Source organism: Rhamphochromis sp. 'chilingali' (assembly GCF_963969265.1).
Source record: "Rhamphochromis sp. 'chilingali' genome assembly, chromosome: 9".
Taxonomy (NCBI): Eukaryota; Metazoa; Chordata; class Actinopteri; order Cichliformes; family Cichlidae; genus Rhamphochromis; species Rhamphochromis sp. 'chilingali'.
In genome coordinates, this window is record NC_137936.1 from 32445267 (window position 1) to 32461400 (window position 16134).

The 16134-nt window shown below is 36.7% G+C and overlaps 1 protein-coding gene across 1 annotated transcript; it reads left to right on the top strand.

Annotated features, from left to right (window-relative positions):
• On the top strand, positions 1-13230 carry LOC308402771 (immunoglobulin-like and fibronectin type III domain-containing protein 1; the record flags this gene model as incomplete). The annotated part of the gene is made up of 21 exons (XM_080891867.1): positions 1-37; positions 2625-2747; positions 2839-2978; positions 4019-4118; positions 4506-4587; positions 4662-4857; positions 5132-5245; positions 5370-5532; positions 5637-5909; positions 6105-6482; positions 6956-7080; positions 7234-7375; positions 7680-7973; positions 8783-9082; positions 9468-9644; positions 9769-9897; positions 10034-10342; positions 10978-11063; positions 11169-11361; positions 11994-12290; positions 12887-13230. 21 exons carry the CDS (start codon positions 1-3, stop codon positions 13228-13230), a joined length of 4002 nt encoding a protein of 1333 aa, XP_080747993.1.
• Positions 13231-16134: the final 2904 nt, after the last annotated feature.

Consider the following 16134-nt stretch of genomic DNA (forward strand, 5'->3'; position numbering starts at 1 on the left):
ATGAGTTCAAAAACAAACCAGGACCCAAAAGCCTTCGGTAAGTATGAAAAATGTGATATTATATATTATATTATATATTTCTAGCTTCTATAAAAACAGCGACAGCTGCTGAGTCTAGCAAGTCTACCATGGGAAATAAAGGGATGGAGGTTTAGGTTCCTTTATTTGTACCCATAAGTAGGATTAACTATCATTCAGGATCAGACTTCTTAACTCTCATTGACTTGCTAATGTGAAACATCAAATACAAACTATGAACAGCTATTCCCTAATAAAACAGAGCCAGATGAGACTGAAATCATTAATGGGCCAGCTTTGTAGTATACCAGTGTTTCACAGTTGACAAGCTCACTGTTCTTACAACATTTTGTCGGCTGCACATCCATCTGACCTACATCACACCTTGGGTGATCAGCTAATTCAGTTTAGATCATTCATCAAGCCTGGAGATAATAAAACCCCAGCTGGATTACTCAAGATAATTCTAAACTACAGACTGCAATAAATGTTTTCAAATATTACTGTTGTGCTGCAGTCGTTGCTGATTCTGCCTGTGGGTAGCTATAACAGAGAGCAGGCATTTCTGCTTCTATCCAGGATAAAAATGAACTGAGAAAACAAATGTTGCAAAAAAGGACTCGGAGCACACTTTCTCTCATGGCAACTGCAGGCAAATCTACTAAAAAACTGGAGAATCGTGTAAATGATGTCTATCGTTATTTTATGCATATATTTATCTCTTTTGATGTTTAACATGGTGTCATTCTTCATTGTCACCTGTATCTGAACTGAACTGACCATTTTTGTGTTCACTCCAATGCTATGCATTTACTGTTTAATGAAGAATTCCCTATGGTTATGACACATATTTAATTTTGGAAAAATTATATGAATAACAATTAGGATTAATAATTCTTTCTGCACTGCCGTACAGTCTGCTATTCTCACACTGAATAATTTGTGTGTGTGTGTGTGTGTGTGTGGGGGGGGGGGGGGGGGGGGGTCCACTGCCCAGGGCCTATGGCTCTATAATAACCCGTTTACATCACAGCTGGACTCCTATCTAGCTCTAAAGACATTTTAGGGATTATTAAATCAAAAAGGATGCCTCATAAATGAGATATTTTAGTTTTCTTCTTCACAAGGAGGATAATCTGCAGAGTCTACAGTATTGAAACAAACTGACATACACGTTCACTGTGATTTTACTTGTAAAGATGAAAATAAAAAAAATAAATGAATGGACATTATAAAAAGTAAGCATATGGTTTAGCTGGGTTTACAGCAGGAATATCTACTTTATACAGTCAACAAATTCTTACCGAATGTGTTCCTGCCAAGGTTCCTGCTGCCAAAAATCCAAAAAATTCTTCATGTAGTAATTGCTATGCAGAAAAAAAGCAAAAATGCTCTCCTGCTAGATTATGTCTAAATCGATGCTTCAGTAACAAGGTCATAAGAATCGTGCTTGTGTCCAGATGATATAAGCATGTGCATCAACCCATTGACAGATTACACATACAGTTTGATGAATATTAAATAAATGCCCTCAAACTATGTTAAGGCCACAGAAAAAAAATAAGCAGAGTAGACAATCTCAAAGTGACTCACAGAAGGCATGACCAAAGAAGTTATCCCTGGATACTCCATGTCTGATCAGATTTGTTTTGGGTTTTTTTGTTTTGTTTTGTTTATTTCCTCCTCACTGAATAAATCTGAATATGATTGGTATCTCCATATTTAACTCTGGCATAGTTTGGTAACAAAAGTATGGTTTAATATGATATATTTAAAAAATATATTACAATGACGCTCAGACAGATTGGATTATATATGCTGAATTATGTTAATATAAATGTAGTAGTAAACACGTACTAAATGTACAAGCCCCAGAGTACTTAATGCAGCTGAGCTGAACACCATGCATTTATCTAAAACCAGCAATAAGTTAAATAAACTTAGTGCTCTATAACATGTCTATATGATTGGAATTTTGGATAAGAGCAAAAAAACAAACAGAAAACCCTGAAAAATATGCTATGTGTCTTTTTTGTTCTCACAAAGAACACAGTTAGTGTTTAATACAGTAACAGGTCCTAAAACTTAGTTTTGATCTACTGACTTTACAACTCTATAATGACTTCTTAAATAGACACACTTACAACTTGTCCAAGTCACTTTTTTGGTTAAAATAAAAAGAAATAAAAATAAATGAAAAAGTATCATGCTGACAGGTTAAAACCATCTAATTTTAAAATCAAAGTCCTCCAAAAATCTATACATAAATTAAGCATTTAACCAAAAAATTACATTAAATTAATACATTAAATTAATTAAACAACAAAAAATGTGTAGAATTTAATCCAAACTTCAGCTTAGTCAATAGAGTTTAACATATTTCAAGATCTTGCCATGACCTAGCTGTAATGTTAAGAAAAGTAAGGAAATGGTGACCTCTTGTGAAATTCCAGTGTGAAACTGCAACTGTTCTAAATAATATATACTCTGCAGACACATGCATTTGTAACATCTATGTTTTTCTGTTGGTAGCGGGCTTCCTGTTCATGTTTACATTCATAGCATCAACCAGCTATGCTGTTAAACACTAAACCTTCCCTTGACAGTGGCTATCAAGAAAAGGTCCAGGGTTCCTGGGGTTATGATCACTCAGACTGTGGAGCAACTGCCACCAGGGAAATCGACCCCCGACTTTACCCGCAAACCAATTGCTGTGACTGTCCAAGAAGGTAGAAAAACAACCATAGCCAGTGAAACTGACAATAACCATAGAGCATAATTATTAACACCTGCATCACTGTCATGATTTGATTATTTCAGGTAAAAAAACCTTTTTCAAAGCTATGGTTAGTGGAGAGCCAGCACCAACTGTGACATGGGGGCGTAATAAAGGTGAAATAGATGACCCAGAAAAGTACAAGACTAGATATGATGAAAGAGCTCGAGAACACATTCTTGAGGTAAGAACAAAATAAAAGGATTGGGCTAATGATAATTTCCCAACTTTAATTTTTCAAGCTAAACATTTTTGAAGTCATGAAATTCTTTTTTGAATATTCATTAACAATTAAAACAACAGTTGTAACTAAGTGTACAATATGCATTTACTTTTAGATTGAGGTAAGCTTGTAGTAATTGTAGGTGTCACGGGCCTGCAGCTGCAGACTGTGTGGCGAGAGGATAAGGACCCAAACGTGGACACTTGAAAATATGAGTGGGTTTAAACAAAAGGGGAGCCTTTTATTTAGGCTGAATGAAAATACAAATAGAAGTCAAACGAAAACTTAACCAAGACTTAACTAATAAACTAAACTGAGCGAACTAAAGCTAAACACTAAACACAGGGATTACGGAAAATGAGACCTGGACATGGAAACCTGGAACATGGAGCATGAAATGCAGGCAACCTGACAGGGTACAAAGAAAAAACAGAGGGTGATTAAGGAGAGTGGAAACAGAAACATGGCTGGGAAAAATAGACATAACCACACAGGGGAAGCAACACTAAACACACTGAACACGGGACGAGAGACTGTCAAAATAAAATAGGAAACACACTAGGATGCAGACTGAGACACGCACTTGACACAGGAGGAAAGAACGCACATAGGAACAAGACGGACTGGGAAGATGAAGGGAGGAGACAACAAGAGGGAAACATGGAAGCGAGGAAGAGAGGGAGCGAGACCAAACACAGACACGACTGGAGAAACATACACAGAAGACATGACAGACTGATAATAAACTCGAACTTAAAACATCTTCATAATGCGATGGAAGAAATAAACGAGAGATAACCTCAAGCCTAAAATATCCTAATAAAGCAAAGGGTCATGAACCAAAAGGAAAACCCAAAAAGCTTGGTCATAGACCCCAAACCATGACATATGGTGTTAAAGCTCCATAACCAAGTTTAACTTTTTTTGGGAGATAGACTCAGATATTGATTCCACTGTTGTCAAATATTTACATATTTCACGTGAGAATCATTTTTTGTCAGATAATCAACATCAATCCAGACCAAGCAGACACTTACAAGTGCTTTGCCACCAATGAATACGGAAAAGCTGTCTGCACCACCACTCTCAATGTCATTGCAGGTGAGCTTTATAGTTAACAATAAAAACTGAGTTAAACAACTTTACAATATACCATGTCTGGTAATTAATGACTTCTTGTTCTATTGTGGTTTTCATGCATGTATGAAGCCGGCTTCAGGAAGAAGAGCCAGGGAGGTAAGAAAGCATACTTTAACATGAAGTGGTTTACTCTTTCTAATAGCGTCCAATCCACAAGTTTCTTTTTAGAATTACAGACTTTTAGCATATTTATTCTTTGCAAAATTTTACTTCTATAGCAAAGATTTGTTTCTTTTTTATTGCAAAATAGTAAAATTTAAACAAAAACTTGACAGAGCCTTATAAGAATCCTTCACAATTAGATTTGGAAAAAAATACCACAAAGTGAAAAAAGTGTCCAGATGGCAGAATTTTATTTTAAATTTAAGTCAAAATGTCTTTCAGGAAGTCAGCAGGGACCACAGGATTTTAGATCAATGCTCAAGAAAACGTAAGTTCACATCAAAGTCAAATTATTCAAAATGTGTTCTGCGTGTTGTAATGGCCTCCAATGCCCTTTTTTAGTGTTGTTGTCACTAGGAAAAAGCAACTCCCACCACGGAAAGAGGGAGAAATTGATCCTAAACTCTGGGAACTGCTTATAAGTGCACCAAAGAAAGATTATGAAAAAATCTGCTTTGAATTTGGGGTTACTGACTTTCGGTGGATGTTGAAGAGATTGAACCAGATGAAGAAGGAAAGGGCAGACGAACAGGCAAAGGTACTGTATAAATTAACAGTTACACATGAATTCTGGATTTTGTATCCTGAACCAACGTTACTGAGTTTAACCAAGGAAGAAGGTTGACTTGCATCTTGAGCTTTACTTTAAACCCTGGTAGTTCATCCTGCTAAAGTCTGCTTGGTTATTTTAAATGTTTCTGATTTAATTCCTTCCTTCCATTTTTTCAAAACGTGATTATTTAAGCAGTAAAGTTTAAAACAACACTTGCAGACACATACATTAGATAAAACTTGTTATCTTTCCTTTATAGGTTGTAGAGCAGCTGGAAAATGTGAAACAAATTGAAGTGAAACCAAACGGAAAAGCTGAATTTGGATTTGACATGCAGCTATGGGATCCCAATAGTGCAGTTAACTTATACAAGGTGAATTTAAAAGCATTCTAAAACAGCAAAAAATAATAATAATTTTTAATTAAACTTGCTAAATAATAATTTAATAATGAAAATAAATACATAAATAATAATGTTACTACTTCTGTCTCAAAAGGATGGCGTAATGGTTCCTTATGCAGATGATGAAAATTCAAAACATAGCCTTAGGAAAAAAGGAACAAATTATATATTTAGCATTAAAGACCCTCAGCCAGAAGATGCTGGATTTTACCAGGTTGATGTCGAAGAGGCAAATGTTCTTACAACTGACTTCAGAGGCAAGTAAAACTACTCTTAAAGTTTATAAAACAAATCAAGTACATTTATATTTTGGAAATGAGATCATCTTGGGTTTCAAAATCTACCTTTTTTCCTCTCTTAGTGCCTGCAGTGGAGTTTGTAGACAAGATTAAGGATGCTAAGGCTGTTGAAAGTGAGGACGCTGTATTTCAGTGCGTCTTGTCAACACCACTCAACAGAATTACTTGGTCAAGAGAAGACTCCTCACTTGAACATGGGGACAAATATGAGATCACTGTCTCAGAGGACAAACTAACTCACACATTAAGAGTAAAAGATTGTGAAATTGCAGATAAGGGAGCATATTATGCCATTGCTGGTATTGCTTCCAGCAGGGCCTCTCTCATGGTGGAAGGTGGGACATTTTTCTTTTTTGTACTCACAAAGTACAATAATAAATAAAAATGCAAATGGTGTAATACAAAGACAAATAGTCTTGACTGTTTGATAGTCATGATATTATTGAACCTGTTTTGCTCATCATTTATATTTTAGTCAAACCTTTTGACTGAAATAACTGTTCTCTCTATGTGTGTCAACTATAACTCAGAGGATCCACATGGTCGGAAAGGTCGCAAGGGAACCAAAACCATTGGACATGATAACCTGTCTAACCAAGGCTTGGACAAGGCAAAGATTTCAAAAGAGAAAGATGACTTGGAGGCAGTCAATCGAGCACTTGCTGAAAAGAAAGCTGCAAACACACTCGGAGATGCGAAAGATGGGGGTGATGGAAGAGATGGTTTAGGGGCTGGGGATGGTTCCAGTGGTAAAATTGGCGATGGTTCTAGTGACAGGGATGGTGATGGAATTGATGGAGATGATAAGAACCACTTAAGAAGCGAAGAAGATGATAAAGATACAAAAGATGATGCGAGTAAGAAGAAGCAATCACGAACTGGGCCTTTGGTTCCTGACACTGCCTTAGGTAAAACTCCATACAACATGGTTTAAAGACTGAATAATGTATGCTCAGATTACAGATTATTATAATGTCAAAGATTTAGCTCAGCTATTCTCAAGGGTTAGTATCTGCAAATACTTGTAACTTGGCAATATCAGCCCATTTTCAATCAGTGTTTCAGGATGACTCCACTAAAGGTTCGATCAGATATAATGTTTGAGGCTTAAGTATCATTTCTATTCCAGAGGGAGAAAATGGACAAAAGTGAATGTGGTTCAATTTTTAGTGAAAGATAATCATCATACATATTTCCCAATCCCATCTGCTGTCCACAAGAAAGTGCATACTGTAATGATAAGGATTTTTAAATTAAATTGTGCGCTTATGTGCTTTCAGTTTTATCTCTATTGTAATTTGCTACTGATGTGTCATTTTAAAAATAATCAAATCAATAATTTGTTATATAACGTGATTATTTTTTACATTTTCACATGTAGATCGAGGTGTTCAATTTGTCAGTGGGCTATCAGATACGAATGCCAATATTGGAGAACGGGTGGAGATGTCTTGCAAACTAAGCAGTGAGACGTCAGAGGGGCACTGGTACAAAAATGGGAAACTGGTAAGTCAAAGGAGTAAAACAGGAGTGTAACAAATTGCCACAATTCACTGTATATGGAAATTACTATAACTACGACTTTGTTGTTTTTCTACAAATAACTAACATTTTATATAGTTAATCACTTTTTTACTGTTTATTTACTTATTTGTCTAGCTAACAAATGAAGATGGGGTAACAATTATCAAAGATGGAGCCTTTCACAGGCTGATAGTTGATTGCTGTAAAAAAGATGATGCAGCTGTGTACCGCTTTGAAGCTGAAGGACGTAAATCAGAAGCAACACTTAGTATTCAAGGTCAGAATAAAATGAGTAACATGGCTGTAGCACGGCAAAACATATCAAATAATTAGTGCTGTCAGTGTCAATCTCGTTAAAATGACGTTAACACCATAACCACATTAACACGGCAAATCTCTGTTAGTGAGTTACCGCGGATCGCCCCGTGTGTGGGGCTGCACAGTGTCAACGCGGTTATGGCGTTGACGACATTTTAACAAGATTAACACTGACAGCACTACAAATAATATAATAACACTTTTAAAAAAAAAGTTCTCAATGTTTAAATAAAACACTTTTTCCCGTCTCTCCTATACTAAAGATCCACCAAAAATGGACCCTGATGCACTAGGAAATTTCACAAAGCCAGTCATTATAAAGGCAGGCGAAAATGCTGAATGGAAGCTGCCATTCTCAGGCCAAGCACCAATGACTATACAGTGGTACAAGAATGACGATGAGCTGCTGCCAGCCCTCAATGTGAAGATTGAAACGTCTGATTCTGAGAGTCAACTACGCCTTATTAAGTGTCAAAGAAAAGACAGTGGAGAGGTGAAAATCAAAATAAAAAATGAATTCGGTACAACAGAGGCAATATCCAAACTTATTGTACTGGGTGAGTTTTCCTCAGATATAATTTGGCAGTTTCTGTGATAACAGCCGAGGACATGTTAGACATAAACAGGCTGTGGAAAAATAACATTTTCTACTTGAGCGTGCAAGTGGTATACTGGCAAATGTTTCACAAAAAAAGCCCTATGAATAAATAAACAAAGGCTTTTATCGCCACTGAAATGATAATGCTTTTAATTTTCCGGAGATGAATACAGCAATTAGAGGAGTATGTTTAGGAAATTATGACTTTGTAATAGCAAAAATTACAGACATTAGCTTAATTGTTACATATTATCTGGCATAATGACCTGTTCTAAGTTGGTTCTCTATTATATTTACAGTTTGTTTGCTTATGTTGTGCTTTATTTACTTTATAAATTAAGTAAATAAAGCACAAATTATATTGTTCGTAGTGGTGTGAATAGTGAATAATTTAGTTGGTAGCTGGTTTGAGGCCCATCCCCATGCAAGAATGGAGATATTGCTTTAAGAGCAGAGCCTGTCTACAGAGAAACCTGTGCAATTATTCACTACAGTCTAATTACCATAATGCATGAATTCCAGCATGGCCAACAGAAGTGTACTGGATTGAGGCTTTCAACATGAAAATATCCATTTATTACCTTAAAAGACAGTCATAGAAATAAATCCCTGCTTGTAAAATGACCGTGCGTCAAATAAAGGCCTTAAGCAACTTAAGTACATTTTAAAAAAATGCCCTGGTTGCTAGTTGAACAAAAACGGTATGGCAAAATGTAGAATGTGCAAAGATAAATGCCTCTGACGCATTTCTTGTCATGTTGTCAACAGACAAACCAACCCCTCCACAAGGGCCTGTGGACATTATGGAAAGTGCTGTGACATCTGTTGAATTCAAATGGAAACCACCAAAAGACAATGGCGGATGTCCGATCACAAACTACATCATAGAGCGACAACAAGTAGGCCGAAATAAATGGACAAGTCTTGGTGAGATACCCGGCAACAGCCCAAGTTTCAAAGATTCAGATGTGGACCCTGGAAGGAGATACTGCTACCGGATTAGAGCAAAGACTGCAGAAGGTATCAGTGACTACCTGCAGACAGAGGACATACCAGCTGGTGTATTACGTAAGTTTTCAGTTAATGCCTTCTTCTTCATTACTTTTTCTTTGTTCAGTTTAGAAGGAAGTATTACAAGGCATGTCTTTTTAGTATCCAGGTGGAAACACTTTGTTTATTGCAGTAAAACCCTGACTAGCCGCTAATAAAATGTTTTGGGAGAAGTTAAAAGAAATCCATAAAGAATATATACAAAGCTATGTTAAATATATTAAAAACACTGTCTCTGAATTTATGTGTCTAATAAATACCCTTCCATTTACACATTCTTTAGTTTTCAGCCACCTGCTAATTATGGATGACGGAAATAATAAAAGTAATGTTGAGAAACATGGCATGGCAACATTGATTAATTAACTCACTTTCACTTTTCTGTGTCATATATCCCCCGCAGGTTATCCTGGACCACCAGCTGTACCCAAAGTGGTCAGTGCCTTTAAAGACTGCATTAATCTGGCATGGAGTCCTCCATGTGACACTGGAGGAACCAAAATAGTGGGATACAATTTGGAAAAGAACAAGAAAGGCACCAATTACTGGAGCCTTGTAAATCAAAAGGGGCCAATTACAGGTATACAACTTAAATGCTGAGGTGCAGGACATTTAGCTCAAGAGTAAAAATAAATGCTTGTGATGTACCTGTACACATCAGTGCAGATTTGTATTGATATAATTGCTCCTTCTGTTGTCTATAGATACAAAGTATGCAGTTAAAGACGTATTTGAAGGAGCAGCATATGAATTTCGAGTGTCAGCTGTCAACCTGTCTGGTGCTGGAGATCCCAGCATTCCATGTGACACAGTTATTGCAAGAGATCCAATGAGTAAGTTAATCACACAGACTTATGTTTTACTGTATTTGGGGGGATTTTTCAGTCATGAAAGTCATTCTTTAAAGTAAATATAATTCTCTCTGTCGTGTAATATAAAAGCTTCATTCTCACCTTACTGTTATTGCAGAACCCCCAGGCAAAGTCACAGACCTTAAATTAACATCTTCCAATTACATGACATTTTCGCTGGCTTGGACTAAACCTAAGGAAGTGCAAGGGGTAGAAGATGAAGCCCAAGGGTATTATGTGGAGATCAGACCAATAGAGAGCCTTGAATGGACCCGCTGTAATACCACCCCAATTACTCTAACATCTTACACTGTGCTTGGCCTTAAGGCAATGGCCACATACTGGGTGAGAGTAATTGCCACCAATTATGGAGGTGATGGAGAACCTCAGAGCTTTGATAATTATATCATTGCTATGCCTCCTCCTGGTAAGAAATGCAGTTTTTATAGTTTGGTTATTGGTTATTTCTAAAATGAGATATATTTATATTTATTTTTCACAAAATGCCAAAGAAAATATGCAGTTTTTCTTCTAATACAACACACCTACAGAGAGGAACAATTGTCTCGAAAAAGCTTACAGCTGTCAAAAAATAATGTTTGTGTGCTATACACCCATTTAATATCTGTAGATATACGAGACGGCGGGTGAGAATTGTTGTGACAAGACAGGTTATGACTGAAAACACATCTGATAGGATTATAAAGCCCAGCATGGACAAAAAAACTGCACTTCAAATGCATCATATCACCAAGCATAGCAATTTAAATCTGTAGTTCAAACTCAAAGAAGAATTGTAAAAGAAAAACTAATGAGTGCATTTAACATCTTATTAATTGTTAGTTTTATTCTCACTACTAGTACAGGTTTTCTGTGTAGCTGAATTATGACTAAAAAAAGGGAGGTCTAACAATGGAATTAAGGTTAATTATACCCTTTTTGTCAACTATACACAGAGCACGTCCTCATAATACAGTAGAGAGATTCAAAATATAGAACTCCCTCAGCAGCTTTATGAATTACAAATTTAATTGTATTGTATTCTAAATCTATCCCTCACAGTCAAACCAAGGTTTAAAGACCGCAACATGAAGACCTTTGTGGTGGTGAAATCTGGAAACACTGTTCGCCTCAACATCAACTTTGAGGTATTATTCCACAGGCTTTTACTCTGTTCACTGTGTGAGAATCTAATCAATGCTGTTAGTTAATATAGCAATATATTAATTTGACTCCTATGCTGTCATCTACAGGCGTCTCCCATGCCTGAAATATTTTGGTTAAAAGATGGTATTCCAGTACCAAAGCATGTAACCATTACCAACTCTGATAAAGGATCTCAACTCTTAATTCCTACATCTGAGAGGACGGACACTGGCATTTATACCATTACTGTCAAGAACATGGTTGGCCAGGAAAGCTTCAATGTTGAAATCAGAGTTACAGGTAACTGTCCAAGAGCCATAGCAATGGTTTGTCATTGTTAGGCTAAATAAGACCATATATTGTAGCCAAATTAGAGTAAAACTATGAAATCTACTTATCCTGTAAGTTGGCTGGATACAGTTGCATGGTAATTGCGGTACAGAATAATAACTTAATTTGGTGACTTGGATTCTATTTGTATTCATACTACCACAGAAACATATGTTTTAGCAAATACAATGTGATTAAAGTAGGAACAGAATACATGTATTTATAACTTAATGTACCACATAGGTTGTACTACTTTAAGATCACATTAAAGGTATGCAACACTGTAGATAAGGGAATGCTTAAAGCCATAATCCTGTGACTGTAACAAAATACTCCAGTCCAATTTTCTCTCTGCCTTTTACTTTGTCTATTTCAAGAAATCCCTTTTTCCCCAAGCTACGCTTATTGCTGCAGCTAGCTGTACCTGTGTTAGGAGTTTTACTTGAATGAAAATCTTTCTAATTCAAAGCGTATCCGGCAGAAGCTGTACAAAAATCTATTTCCTGTCCAAACCATCAAGGGTACAATTTAGACTGAAAATCAGTAACCTAGCCCTGCTATATCAGTAAACAGTATTTTAAAATCTCTAAATTTTTCTCCAGATGATCCTAAACCTCCAGGTCCAGTGGAGCTGGAACAGAATATCCCAGGAACAGTGACACTGTCCTGGACTCCCTCTCCAGATGAAAAAAGGGATGACAGGCTGCACTACATGGTATCAAAGAGGGACTCCTTCAAACGGACTTGGAGAACAGTGGCAGACAACCTCTTTAACAACAAATTCACAGTTGTCAACATTTTACCTGGACGGCAGTATCACTTCAGGGTGTTTGCTAAAAATGACATGGGCCTTTCTCCACATTCCGAGTCCCCTGCATTTGAAACCAAAAAGGAAAAAGGTGTTTCAAGTTTTATCATGAAAACAATACAAAACTTGCAATCATTTTGCAAACTGTCAAACTAAATCACTGTTCCTAAGCTAAGCTAGGTTCTCAAGAAAGTGATGATTTCTTTAAACAGTAAACTATTAGATTTCCCTGACGTTCATTCATTGTTAGACTGGGGTTTGAGCCACAAATGTATAAAAATATTAATCAGATTGTCAATTAAGAAACTAAATAAGCCCTTTTCTGTATTCAATACAAAATAGCAAAGAAAGAAACAGGGGTCTCTGAGTGAGCGAGAATAAAATATGCACAGGCAGCCAATAACAGACGGCAAAACTGACAGTAAGAAAGTGCATGATAGCTATAAATATGGACTCATTTGTGAGCTTAAATGTGTCTGCTCATTACCCATGGTTATTAAAGATAAATGCATAACACACTTTTATCACAACCTTTACTTCAATCTAAGAAATCAGATTTGAAATCAACATAATGTTTAAATTTCACTAATTAATACTAACCATCCCTTATCATAAGTGTCCCAGTCTCCCCTACTTAATTATTATTTTTGTTAAAATATAATTACTTTTTGTAATTCTTTGTTTCAGAAAAGTTCCAAGTAAACAGGCCAGAGATAAAACACCGGATCTTCGATTCTCCTCCCTCATTTATTGTTCCCCTGAAGAGGCGTACAGCCCCACAAGGTTATGAATGCTACATGAGCTGTGCCATTAAGGGTGATCCAGCTCCACGTGTTACGTGGTACTGGAACAATATCAGCCTCAACACAAACACCAACTACCACATCACAAATGTATGTGGAGTCTGCTCCTTGCTTATATTGAGAGTGGGACCCAAAGACAACGGGGAATACAAAGTTGCCATACAGAACAAACTGGGCACTGCGGAGTCATCAATGATGCTGAATGTCAGAGGTATTCACAAGGTTTAACAATCATAAAGTTTTTACTAATTTGATTGTCTGTTGTAACATTTGAGTTTGCAGTATGTAGATTAAATAACCTTAGAGCAATATTGCTTTTTTTTGCAGAGTGAAGACAAGCCACAGCTCCTGGGAAGAAGCTGAACAAACACCTATGTGGAAATAATATAACCAATAAATAAAATGTAATGGAAAATGTGGTCATTTTTGTTTAAATGGTGGATGTTGCAAAAATAGTTTAAAAATTGCTCTTTTTTAAAATTCTGGAAAGGGATCCAAAGCATTTTGAAAGAAAGACAGTTTGAACATTTCAACACAAATGTGAAGTGCCATTGCTAGTATCTTAAGATTACATTTATTTATTTTCCACAAATCACAAAATATCCAGGTTAACTGTGTACTGCAACTAGTATGAATTATGATGAAACAGCTCTCTCTTGAGGTGAATGTGCAGTGTGACACCTGAATGCTACAATAACAGAGTTAAAGACAGTCACATCAGATGGCAGAGAGATGGAAAATTTCCAGGTACAGAAAACATAAAAGACTGCATTTCCATCTTACTTCATATGTTTAAAATCAAAAGGCTTTAGTATTAATATATTAGTGTTTGAACTGCAGCAAAATGTTACAAGTCAAGCTCTTTCCTCTTTTATTGACCATGTAATGTGTAGTTTCAAACATTCCTCAAAATCATATTTTGTAGTAATTTAGTGGTAATGAAGCCATTTAGGCTTATGATTTATCAGTAGATCTATGTTTAAAAATAGAAAAGATATCAGGGAAAACATATGTTGCTGTAGCTCAGGAGGTAGAGCAGGTCATCTACTAATTGGAAGGTTGGTGGCATGCCAGATATCCTTGAGCAAGATCCTAATTCCAAGTTGATCTCTGATGCATCCATTGGAGTATGAATGTGTGTGAAGGTTAGAAAGAAAGCACTCAAGTAGAAAAAGCATAGGAAAAAAGTGTCTGTGTGAATGAGGCAAGTTGCATAATGCACTTTGAGTGCTCCAGCAGAGTAAAAAAGTGCTATGAAGTGAATTTAGTTCACAGAAGACACCCAACTCTGGTTAACTCCCTTTGCTGTTTCTACTGTGAAGTAAAAAGCATACCGGCCGCAACAAGAAGCAGCTTCCTCCTGTTGGAGAAACTAGTGTGGTGAATGCTAGTGTTGGTCCTTTGTAGCTTTACAGTCAGGCCTCTGAGAAGAGGGATGTATATGTAACATCAGCACAATCTTAAGAAACTGTCTTTACAACAGCAATACCTCCAGCAGGTGACGGAGATCACAGAAGCACAAATTATCTAACTTTATCACCTCTAATCAACCGGACTCTTAATTAATATTAAGTACTTCTATAGTTACTTATTTCATTCCTTCCTTCCTTCGGAAGTTGCATTAAAACACACACACACACACGTCATATATACATGAGTTTAAAAACAAGGCACCAAGATATAAATAAAATAATGGAAGCATTGCAGTTTCACTTCATAGATAAACGTGTAACTGTTACGGCCCTAGCAAACTTGTTATGTGTTTTAGTGTGTCCCGTTTTCCTTCTCGCCTGACTTCGGCCGCCATCCAGTTCCCCCGAGTGGCCAGTGCACAGCTGGGTTCACTCAGCAATTAGCCACCCAACAGTAAAAGTTGTTGAAGAGCTGCTCACTGAGCAGCTTCAATGCTGTGGTGTGCTTGGGCGTCTGAGTCAGAACGCCAAGCCTGTAGAGGCCTAAGCTGCAGTGTTGCCAACTCCTCAGTAAGGAAAATCGCTATTGGTTGTCCTAAAAGTCGCTAAATGACGTCATCGCCTATTTTGCATAATTGATCATGCTAATCTAATTGCACCTATGTTGTTGGAGAGAGAAATAACATCGTGGAAGAGACATAAAGTGAGTAAAAAAGGTCCTAAATGCATTTAGAGTTTATTTAGAACTACAAATTAAATTTATTTTAGCAATTATTGTTTTTTTTAATGTTACAATTCCAACCCTGCTCCTTTACCCGGGCTTGGACCGGCAAAAGTGACCCGAAAAAGGCACTCTGGTGGAGTTACTTTGTGTGTGTGTGTGTGTGTGTGTGTGTGTGTGTGTGTGTGTGTGTGTGTGTGTGTGTGTGTGTGTTTGTTTGTTTATAAGTAGTTTTAAACCTTGTGATCCACAAAACAGCATAAGAGTAAAAGAAGAACTGACTGCGTTACAGCACCCGCTGCTTGTCGAGAGTAAAAGCGATGCGCGCTTTCACGTATTTTTTTTAGCGACTTTCTTTAGAAAAAAAAGTCGCTAAGGGGTCTGAAAACTCACTAAATATAGCGACAAAGTCGCTAAATTGGCAACACTGCTAAGCTGAGGTGTGTCTTGACAGTATTTGGGTCTTCAAGCTACTAGACGGTAGCTAGAGCCTGTTTACAGGAGCAGTGTTTTTCTTTGCTTTGCAGTGTCCGTTCTTTTCAGCACATTTTAGTTTGTTGATACCTAATGACGGTTTGATGAAGCCCTGTGAATGTGTCCAATCTTGATGTTTCCATGTGCTTTTTATAATGTCTTTACTTATATTACTAAATAGACTTTAGTGAACAGGATTTACAAAGGGGTTATATTTCTGCTATCCTCTTGGTCCGATTTCTCTTTTAAAAAAATAAATTTTTAATGTCAATTAGACTTTTTAACTGGATAAATAAAGGATACATAAATGTCAGGTTCCCATATTGTGGGTTCTACCTTATGACAAGAATGTCATGTTTGTGGCTCAAGATGACTTGATATCATTCGTGAGGGATGCATTTAACATATGTTTCACATATTATAGGCCAACAAGTCAGTTATAGCAATTTAAAAACGGGAAATCACTTTACACAGTTCTCTCAGTGTCAAGTTCTTTTGTGAAAGGTACTGTTTTCTGCCAGCAGG